The sequence below is a fragment of the Gigantopelta aegis genome, chromosome 7 (genome assembly GCF_016097555.1).
Source record: "Gigantopelta aegis isolate Gae_Host chromosome 7, Gae_host_genome, whole genome shotgun sequence".
In the NCBI taxonomy this organism is placed as follows: Eukaryota; Metazoa; Mollusca; class Gastropoda; order Neomphalida; family Peltospiridae; genus Gigantopelta; species Gigantopelta aegis.
Window position 1 is genome coordinate 7,431,366 of NC_054705.1, and position 12,063 is coordinate 7,443,428.

Below are 12,063 nucleotides of genomic sequence, written 5' to 3' on the forward strand. Positions count from 1 at the left end.
GACTATAGCTTTCGTTTAGTCAACGGGCACATGCATAAATCAAAATTTCAAATAAAGTAGTTGTTTTTTCGACACAACCACACACGAACTACAAATACATGTCTACATTAAAATTCGTTTTAAGACATCCAATAGGAGTAATTTCCTTTTTGTTTTCAAATCATCCCGCCTCCACTGTATGTCTCCATGTGGTTATCCGTTTTCTCTCCATACATTGACAGCAACTCAACCCAGCATTTCGTAAGCCGAATGTTTCAGTTCAATTGATGCCAAAGGATACATTCACCGAAAGTCTTGACGACATTCAAATTGGATCGACCATCTACATTGTATTGGCGTACTCTTTCTTCATCAACTTTCTGTGTGTTAATTTGGTAGCGGAAAAAGAGAAGAAGATTAGAGAAGGAATGAAGATGATGGGTTTAAGAGATTCGGTTTGGTGGTAAGCTGTGTTAGTGGTAATTCCGTCTTAAATGAATGCTAAAGCAAGGCTTTTGGACTGGTGTGCATATTCAACGATACATAATGTACATTATTGCTTAATATCAACAAATATAATCGTATAGTTAATTATTAAAACGGTTAAATGTGACGGCTATTATATATAACGGACGCAGCCATTTTGTACCATCCCAGTGAATACGCCCTCTGGCGAGCTGGTGGTTACGTAATACCTAACGTGTCACGTCAAGAATTAGTCTACGAACTGAAGAAACAAAACATACCTGATTTTTGCAGATGCATCTGTAATAATATCTATCCCAGTAACACAGCAATGTGTATATATGGTTTATTTTTCAATACAAAATAAACCACCATTGTCAAAGTGTTGAAATAACTGTATTATATTTTGTATATAAATTAACCCACGTACTGAAATAATAGTCGGAGTGTTTTCTTGCTTAATTGGTCTTTTCTTTCCGTGGCCTGTACCTGTGGTTCTTGATTGGCAGGTGTATATTTAGACGGTCCCTAGACACTGTGTCTAGACACACTAAAAAGGCGTGCCTCTTTTATTAAGATCACAGGGTATTGTGTGATAACCTCAAATCGTAATGGACTTTACCAGTTTTATTACTGTAAGTAATTCTGTAAAACCCTTGATTAACTAGACTTTCCCATCTAAAATCACAAAACTGACCAACTACTTAGTCCCAGAGAAAAGAAAATTATCACTTGGGTATCGTGAGTGGTCGTGTTTGCTCGAACGTATCCTACCAATAGGCCTAATAATATGCATTTTTCCTTTGGATTTTTTAAAAGAAAAAATACTATAACTCCATTTCGTTATATTGCTGCAAATTGAAATATATTTAGTTAAATAGTTTATTATACAATCAAGTCATTTATGTTCTTTTACAAGTCAGGTTGATGAAAGCGAAGCGCCTTGTCGTAAATTAGAGCATTTGTTTACACTGTGCATAATAGAGAAGTTGGACCTGAGCTGACGTCACTTCGGCCCAAGCTATACCACCGGACGTCACAAAAACGAAACAAAATGGCTGCCCCCAGTTAGCAGGAATAATCACGGTTTTTTTTTATTAATTCTAAAATTACGCGTTTTTCATTTGTTAAAGTGTCAGTATATGTTGGTGGTCCGGGTATGCATCTTTCCAACACATAAGGCTCTTGTTGGAGTTTAGTTTACCTTTAAAAGTAAACAATATTCTTATTTTTGTAATTTTGTCTTATATTAAGTATATCACATTCCCCCTTATTATGTTATAATATTAATATCATACATGCGCTTTAAGGGACTACACAGACATATCCTAGAATCGATAATTACGGTTAGCAATTTCAAAACGATATCGATAGTTTCTAATGGCAAACAGCCCAGGTGTTCATTGCAGTTAATTATAGGATATTTTAGTATTGTATGGTGTATGAAGTATGTTGCATAGTTAGAAAGAAGCACGTGTGTTACTCAATAACTGATTTATTTTTCATGCTGATGTGTAGCTAACCATTCATGCATACGAAATATGAAGCACTGAGATTCAGTGGTATAACAACTGGTACATCAATGATATGTACTGACCTGTTTATGGGAAAATGCATAAGTTATGGTAGTTTTTTCGGAAGGATAAGTTAATACCGATCAATTAAAATAAGCCAGCTTGGCATTATAGTAGTTACACGAACGATAGGTAGCACACAAGCCATGTGCTGTTAGCCAGTCCTCTATTTTCTGGACGATTTAAAATTCACACGTGCATACTCAGCATAATTTTATGACCATTTTAAATATCGGGGAAAACGTGTAATACATTGGTGGCATCGAAGAGCATTATTATTGTAAGATATTTCCACTATAAACAATAAAGTAGAGGATTCGAAGTTTGTAAGCATTGTAATATATTTCTTGTAGAAAAAATAATACAAAATCGAAGTCAATTTTAATGGCAATAAAACGTTTGGTCGTGGTGCAAATAAGTATTATTTTATATTAAATGTGATCTCCCTTTATGTTTTACAAGAAACGTTTTATAGTATTTTGTAAATTAAAAATATTCGATAACACTAATTATAATTGAAATATGGTATATGAACTCGTGCACTATTATATATTGGTACATATCAATTTCCATTGCTGATAAAATTAACATGTTTCAATGGATTGAAATGTGTATAACGAAATTACAAATTATCACATATTTCAGAAATGTGTTCTATTAATTGCATGCCACTAAGTTACAGATAAATATTTGGATGGTATGATCATTATAAATCACTAAATTTGTTTTGTATCATAATGTATCATTAATACGTTGTAAACATGTAGAAGTGGTTTTAAAAAGAATGTGTAATGTAGGGCACAAAAATACTCGTTGTGAACAATTTGAACACATAAAAAGCAAGACCTTTAAACTATTTGGATTCATTCATAAATATTTTATTAATAAACAAATTACATAGTTAATGCATGTAACATAACAATGAAAACAAAAAAAGTTTAGTTTTTTTTTTTTTGGGGGGGGGTGTGTGTGTGTGTCTTTTAAAAAATATTATCTATTATTATGATTGCATTGCTAGTTACATAATTTATAATGGAATGCCACAGCCATGCATATTTGGTATAGCAGCTTTACAAAAATGTACTGGCATAATACAGTGCTGTTTTAAATAGGAATACTGTGAAGTATACTATTAAGTAGATCAAAGTAGATAAGATGTTATGATGGGCAGAGACAAAACAAGTTGGAAAAGAATGCATATTGCTGGACATAAAAGGAAAACTCTATTGGAAAACCTATGTCATAACTTCAATCAGGCTTAATATTTTTATTTCCAGGTTGTCATGGACAATTGTCTACGTGGTGGTTATCCTTTTTGTCACTGTTCTTGTCGTCATCATTACTATGGTAACATCATTTTTTTCCAATAATAGTTTGCTAATTTTCTTCATCACGCTATTTCTGTATGGATTGTCGATCATAAACCTGGCGTTTGTTATGACTCCGTTCTTCAAGAAAGCACAGGTTGCCGGAATTGTGGCAGGTTTCTCCACTATTGCCATCAGCTTGCTGCATTTCATCGTGAACACGACGAGAAAAGCCACCCTATCTGGCTACGACTACAGTATATCCCCATCTGTTCGCTGGGCACTCTGTCTCCTGTCTCCTGTATCATTCGCCTTGGCCATGGATCAGGTATGGTTAATTGTTTTGATTATAATATTAATTCGTTGCCTAAAATGTGCACGCTCCTTCACCTTGCTTTTTATACAGCGTCTAGTTAACATGACTTACGCCGAGTCAAACACATACATATCCAGACACACAAACATCTATATACATACACACACAAGCAACATACACACAACATACAGACACACAAACTATACAGACACACAACACACGTCCAGACCCCCCCCCCCCCCCCCCCCCAGAGACAAGAGACATACAGACATTACATCAGACACAAACGGAGACCCACACATGCACCCAAACGCATATAGATATAAACAGACAAATACAAACCACACAGGAACACGCACTCCCGAGACACACTGACACAAACTCGGATATACACACACGGTACTGGAACACAGACAAACACAGATACATAGAGTCAGACACACAAGCACACGCATACACAAAAAGACTCAAACACACACACACGCGCAGACAGGCACACACACACACACACACAACCAGGTAGACAGACAGACACACACACACACACACACACACACACAACCAGGTAGACAGACAGACACACACACACACACACACCAGGTAGGTAGACAGACAGACACACACACACACACACAACCAGGTAGACAGACACACACACATACACAACCAGGTAGACAGACAGACACACACACACACACACAACCAGGTAGACAGACAGACAGACACAGACACACACACACAACCAGGTAGACAGACATACACACACACACACACACACACAACCAGGTAGACAGACAGACACACACACACACACACACACACACACACACACACAGATATACAGACCCCCACAGAGATAGACAGACCCCCACACAGAGAGACAGACCCCCACACTCAAACACACACACATGTAGGCAGACACACATACAAACACTGGCAGACAGACAGACAGCCACACACACACACACACACACAGAGGCAGACTTTTAGTTGGTCAAGTACCATGTAACGCTGTGTTTATTATTATCATCATAATTACATTTGTAGGGAATATATTTGGATATTGTAAAAGGAGGAATGACATTTTCAACCATTACCATGGGGGAATTTCCAATGTATGCACCGATTATGATGTTACTACTTGACAGCGTTCTGTACCTCTTCTTGGCAGTCTACTTTGACCACGTTATTCCTGGTAAGATTCCAAATGCGTGAGAAGAAAAATAAATCTAAAAGCGACCCCCCTCCCCCAACCCAGCAACAAAAACGGAATGTCATGTAGTATATATGTATTTGTATGTATAAAATTTGTAGATCCCAGTGACAAAAATAAATACATAAATAGAGGCTATTTCATGTTATGTTTTTAATACGATTTTTACGTGAACGAGTGATGTGTGAAAACCATATTTTCACGAATTGCGACGCAATTCGTGAAAATATGGTTTTCACACATCACGGGTTGATATAAAAATCGTATCCGGAAAACCCCCCCACCATGAAATGATCTATTTATTATATACATATTTCCTAATTTTTTACAATATCTTTCGCTTTTTGGTAATATCTTTGGCTTATCCTATCGAAAACACGTAACGCCATGTTATATTTCTTCCAATGGAACCTTTCCAGAAAATGTAGTTGACCATAGACTTTTAAACAGAAATTTTAATAATAAATTATCTTTATTAACATTTCTTTAATAATATTGCTGTGCAAAAATACCTGACAAAGCGATCCTCCAAAACCTTCCACAAAACAAAACCAATCGAACGCCGTTAAATTCTTACACTTACACTCAATGACACTACCTTGTGTCATCATTATTTAGCTTCGTATTCAATTCGTTTTAGATATTTTATCGTAATTGCATTTCGTATCCCTTTTTTATAGGTACAGTTGTTTATATTACTTTTTTTATTTTTCAAATACGATCAAATGCATTGATAATCGTCAAACTTAAATACGAAGAAACGAGACAAAGGGAGATAATTTAAACATGCACTTTTATAAAAAAAGTAAAGACGATTTCTATACTTTCACTGTAGCTAAAATACAGTAAAAATATGACATTTCACCGGATACCACTTTTATGGTTTGCCTAGGTGTAAAAAAGAAAAGAAAAAAAGAAGAAGATACATTAAATAATACGATTACACTCAAGTAAATTTGTAAAAAAAAAAAAAAAATCAATAGTAGTTCGCATCAATAAATACTTAATTGCTGAAATCAGAAAAAAAGAAAAAAAAGAAAAGAGGTCTATATATTGCATTGCTATGTATATAATAAATAAATAAATTAGATAATACACAACAACATCAATTCAAGAGTGCAAGATAAACGGTATTGCCTCGTAGCTCGTTGGGAATTGTATTTATTACCCATTATAATTTTTTATAATTTTATGGAAGATTTTCAAACATGCTGTGTTTGAAAAAAAGTGTGCAAGTTGAGAACGAGAGACAGCGTTGCGTCATAGCTGTGACGTACGTATTACCGATGACGTAAGTTAGTTTTTGATAAATCTGACTGAATGGGTAAAAATAGTTACGGTTGCTTGTTGTTGCCTAACCAATGTGACGTAAAAGTCTATACTGATTATCACTTCAAAATCTATCGATGGGAAGAAATGTTTTTTTTTGTGTTTTTTTGCTTCCTAGGGAAAAATAATTGTTCGTGTCCTAGTGAAAGATACCCCCTCTGCCCATAAGGGTACTAATAAATGGCGATGTTTAGAAGAAGAAGGATGAGGATGATGAAGATGATAAGTACAAAAACAATAACGACAATGACGACAAATAAATCATGTTATTAGATTGTCCATGGAAACCCGATCCTCAATATTTGTATAGTACACTTTTTATTATAAACAAAATAATGATGTGGCTTAATTTTAAGGGTTTAAACCAAATACTTATTTCTATAAAATAAATATTTTGGTTTGAATGACATATTTACATAGCCAGGCTTCATTCCTGTATGTAACATTTCAGGTGAGTATGGCCCCCGTTACAAGCCTTGGTTTTGCTTCACGTCGTCATACTGGTTTGGACAAAAGAAGACAAAGATAGCCAGCACAGTGGACGAAGGGGACAATATTACACTTCAAGAAGTGGACCATATACTGGAGCCAGTTTCTGCTGATCTGGCAAAGAAAGTTGGCATTCGGTATATGTATTCTAATCTTGCGAGCTATAATTTTATTATATATTAATTTTCATTTTTTGTTGGAGAATCCGAGTAACAACTAATAAAAAGTTATTGCCCCCCTCCCTAAATGGATTTTCTGGATCCGCTGCTGGTACAGTTTATTTACACTGCATGACTGCCTTCTGATTCCATGATATGCAGATACCGTGTGTGTGTGTGTGTGTGTGTGTGTGTGTGTGTCTGTGAGCGCGCGCGTGTGTGTGACCTTATTCACCAGTGCGCAATTACTTGGCGATATACGGAACTTGATCTTTCGCATTCAGTTGTTTAATTATTTGTTTTATTTTGTTGGTGAGTTTTGGTTGGGTTTTTTTTTTTTTTTGCAGTCAATATTATCACCAACTTTCATTTAAAAAATGACATATACGATGCAGTATTCAGCTATTAATTATGGACAGCCTGACCAGTTGTGGACAGATTTATATTTTGATAATAAATATAACAGACTTATATTTGATACATAAATATTGGATTCATGTCAGTAATGCCAAAGAAGGTTGTCCAGTTTAAGTGCGACAATGTGCTACTATATTACTGTTACCACATTTAGGTGAAATGTAAACTCATCTCAAGAAAACTAGAAAAAATATATTTGGGCAAAGAAATGTGATGCAATCATTTTGATTCCATCAGAACCTTTATTACAATTTTTACGTGACACCAGTAGCGGATCCGGGGGGTGGGGGGTGGGGGTGGGGGTGCAGGGTCCGGACCCCCCTCCCCCTTTTGAAAACCGACCATAATCTTTAAGAGAAAACGATAGTATCGCACAGCGTCATTACATTTGGCAACGGTACACTGGTTAACTAGCAGAAGGACAGTGGCATGACGTCACTAAAGATAGGTTCAACACTGAAACATACACAGTGACGTAACAAAATACCGTCACCCATCACATTTGCCCCCCCCCCCCCCCCTTTTAGAAATCCTGCATCCAGGCCTGGATACCGACTTTTATTAAACAATTTAATATTATCTATCTGTGATATTTGTATTTTACACAGTTCTTTACACTGTGGTTTTATTAACTTTTGATTTTTGATTTTGATAATGTTCATCACTTACTGTTTGCCTTGATTATAGTTTGACACCCAATAACCGATGCATTTTTCGTGCCGAGGTGCTGTTAAACATATATTCTATTCTATTCTATTCTATTCTGTTATATATTCCTGTTAATACGCATAGCGTACGGGCTCCCAATTTTGTAAAGGAGCAGGCCGATTTTTGCCCGAATTCAACGAAAATTCCCGAATCTGTATAACCACATTTATTTGTATTAGCAATACTGCCAAGCAGCTAATTAGGGTTGCAAACGAATCACTATGCATCTTTATATAGATTACATCCAATATTGTGGCACGAATCATGGAAACATATGGTGAAAAGGGTTCAGGTCAGCCCTTTTTCCCGTGAATTACTCTATTGTTTTTCTCCAGCACTGGGGGGGGGGGGGGGGGGAGCAGTTACCCCTTTGCTTCCTGTCTCGTACGTTTATGTTAATATAGTTAACAATCCGAAGAGTGTAAACAAGAGCACCGTAACTACATCACAGTTCTAGTTAGATACACGACTTAACACCGTATCAAATCATCTCTGTATACGATTATCATACATCTAAAGCGAACTAATATTTGTTTTTTTTTTTTTACAGAATTTCTAATATTTCTAAAGTCTTCATTGACAAGAAGACTACTGTGACAGCCGTGGATGGTAAGCCACATTTTACATCGCATATTATGTAACATGTTTTATACAAACACTGCATGGCAAACGTTGTTTGTCTGAAAGTAATATAATATTTGAAACATTTTGTATTTGCCATTTTAATACAGGTTGGGCTATACTATGCATTAGATTTCCAAATGTTTGAAATGCAATAATAACTGATTAATACACCAATGCGATTTAGTGGTGTCATACCATGAATTAGATATGTAATGTGCATTTAATGTTTTATTGTTCACTATTTGGAAATAGCTGTTATCAAATTGTATGCTTCTAAATGATATTTTGCTTGACATAGGTTTTTTAAAATATGTATGCATACGAGTGGTAGGTTCTCTCACGTATGATGTCAGCAATGTCGAAACACCCGTTTGAGTAAAATAGTAGTCGAAAAGAAAATGATACAACAAAACAGGTTTCTGTTCGGCAATGGTTCAGATGTTTGTGGTTTTAAATATGAGTATGTATTGGATGAAAATTACACCATTTGTCATAGAAACGGACGAATCATACAAGTGTAAGGGGATATTAAAATTAACACACATGCTAGTCATCGTTTCTATGACACATTCTGCTTCAAAATGGCCTGCATGATATATTGTACTGTGGTTTGTCATGATGTAAGAAGCTATTATATTAACAGTGTCTTTTTAGATTTTTTTTCCAAATATGCATTAAGAGCATTAAGTAGACATATATATATATATATATATATATATATATATATATATATATATATATATATATATATATATATTAAACTAGATTTGGTATTAAAGCATTTTGTTAATTTTAAAGGCATATGTCTGTAGCATAGCTACTTGTGAGATTAAATGAATGAACAAAAGTGCCAAATGTTTAAAAAAATCATATATCTTAAATATCTTGTTTCTCAAAATACTTCCACATTATTTCCAAATAGAACAATAACAAAACAATGAGATAAACAAGCACCGGTAAAGCCTTGAATTGGTGACGTATTGGAACCTCTTAGTAATTCGGCCGTTTTACATGTATCCTTAAAAACACTAAAACGTTACACCTTCAGGCTTCATGGATACTAATATCAGTAACTTACCCATATTTATTTCACCAATTCAAATAGGATAATTTGTTAAACCAAAAGGACCATAATTTATAAAATGTCAAATGGGGGTGTAACATGCCATATTTTATGTTGCAATTCTTGAACACTGATCCGTAATGCCACACTGGTGATGTTAGCATACAATAAATATTTGTTAAACGTTTTTGTGGGTTTTTTTTCAGAACTGACGTTGAATATATATGAAGACCAAATTACAGCACTGCTTGGTCACAATGGAGCTGGGAAGACAACTCTGATTAATATGCTTTGTGGGCTATCCCCTCCGACATCTGGGACAGCAACAATAAATGGCATGGTAGAGTTACTATCTGTCATTGTTAAGGCGAATGCATACGGTTACTATTAATTACCAATAGCGTTATAAATTTTAACATATTTTAATGCAATACTACATTTACAAGTAGTAATTCTTTAAAAGAACACACGTTAAACTTAAATGTTAATTGTTTTAAAATTTGTGATGCATGCTGAATAATATAACTATTGTTGTTATTTCAGGATGTATCTCACAGTAGAGATATGGAAACAATTCGATCAATGACTGGGGTTTGTCCACAGCACGATATCCTGTATGATGATCTCACGTGTCGTGAACATCTCAGTATATTTGCTGGGATTAAGGCAGTGAAAGATGAGGACAAAGATGCTGTTGTAAGTATATTACTTTTTTTTTACTGAACAGTAACAGCAACACTGTTATCTATTTCAGAAACTGTCTCTTGGGGAGTCTGGGATTACTATCAGAAGTATTGCCATGTGCGTTGTCTATAGGTGGACAACCGCTCGTTTAGACGATGACTCCGTAGTAATCTACCTGCAGGGATCCTTCCACTATCAATGTCTGGTCGGGAAATGTATACCTTCACAAGCAAGAATTCATGTATATATACCTATAGAACCTTGATGTACTGAGCGATCACTGTGAAAATGGTCATGTTAGGTATTCACAAAATATAAACATGTCCTGCCCTGTAGTTGACTTGCATCACGAGTGCAGCCACAAGTTGTTATATCCGTTGTTAAAAGTATGTACATTTTCAGTAACAGTTGAAAACATATAAATAAAACCAAAAATAGTATAACACTATTTTTGTTAGTGATGCGTCATGTTGGAAAATTGTTATAATGTCTACCATAAAACAGTTTGAAAGCCTTCAGGTGTCCTTGAATGTCATAACTCTGATAAACGAACATCTGTACTGAAATGATGCAGCTCTGTTTGAAATCAGCAACGAGTATGGCTCGAGGAACCTTAAATTTATTGATAAATACACATTAACCACTGCAGGAGAAGATATGTTGCTTTGGTTGATTTTGTAACAAATGGAGAGACAAAATCATGAATTTGTTTATTCTGAACACCCATGGGCCTGACGGGAGTGGCCAAAATGTACCAATATAGTCAATAGTACCTACCACGTGTTCCCGAAATATTGGGAAGTAAAATGTGGTCATTCTGATCCCAAATGGGCCTGATAGGCTGGGAGCAAATGAGTAAAAAGTAATCCAACATTAAAATATTAACACAAGCGGCAGTGGCGAGGTCAATCCTCGTGTGTTTACTTTATAGTCGGTTTTGTGACATCCCGAAATTTTACAAGATTCAAATGAGCTCCCATACCCTATTTCGACCAAATTGTGGCTTGATTGGGTTCATTCGTTTTTTGTGTGTGCTTATTCGGGTGATAGCCAATACTCGATGATCCCTTAAACTTAAGAAAAACAACAAATATTTCTTTTTCGCAAACTTAGCATTTCCAGAGAAAACAATTATAAAATAATATGTTTTATTCAAGATGCCAGCCATGTATGGATAAAAAGTATGTACCATTTGGTTGATCCTATGCAATTGCAAACAACAAGAATAAAATGGCAATACTGAAAACATACGTATGCATTTTTGCCACTGAAATCCATTATGGTCCATGTACCGATTTGTGAGTGGTAGAGGGCAGCCACATTGCCTCAGATATTTCAGAAATACATTAGCATTCTTGAGTGATCTGTCGTTCCATATCATTTCCCTAAAGTTTTAGTTTGATCGTCTAATTAGCTTATATATATATTATTTGGCTGCCATAAATTCAATATGGCCACCAAATAAAGTTTAGTCTGTAAATAAATATTATTATCCATTCAAACTCATACTTAGGTTTGTTTGTTATGATCTCTAGAAACAAAAATGTTAAACATACTTTAAAATCCATATATAATTAAAATATTTGCTGTGAACTTGGTCATTATTTTTTCATGATCTGCAATAAACCAAACCAATTCATTACGCATACCAAATTACCTTGCAATTGACTAAATACTTTCAGAGAGAGAGAGAGAGAGAGAGAGAGAGAGAGAGAGAGAGAGAGAGAGCGTAATGCA

At 35.2% G+C, this 12,063-nt stretch overlaps 1 protein-coding gene across 1 annotated transcript in view; it reads left to right on the forward strand.

The window, feature by feature from the left end:
* LOC121377842 (cholesterol transporter ABCA5-like) overlaps positions 1-12,063 on the forward strand; it is a 58,016-nt gene that overhangs the window by 19,321 nt on the left and 26,632 nt on the right. The window contains exons 5-11 of the mRNA XM_041505940.1: positions 222-442; positions 3,296-3,653; positions 4,689-4,836; positions 6,635-6,809; positions 8,506-8,564; positions 9,849-9,982; positions 10,186-10,335. Of these exons, the coding sequence (XP_041361874.1) occupies positions 222-442; positions 3,296-3,653; positions 4,689-4,836; positions 6,635-6,809; positions 8,506-8,564; positions 9,849-9,982; positions 10,186-10,335 (1,245 nt within the window). The remainder of the gene's footprint in view (positions 1-221; positions 443-3,295; positions 3,654-4,688; positions 4,837-6,634; positions 6,810-8,505; positions 8,565-9,848; positions 9,983-10,185; positions 10,336-12,063) is intronic.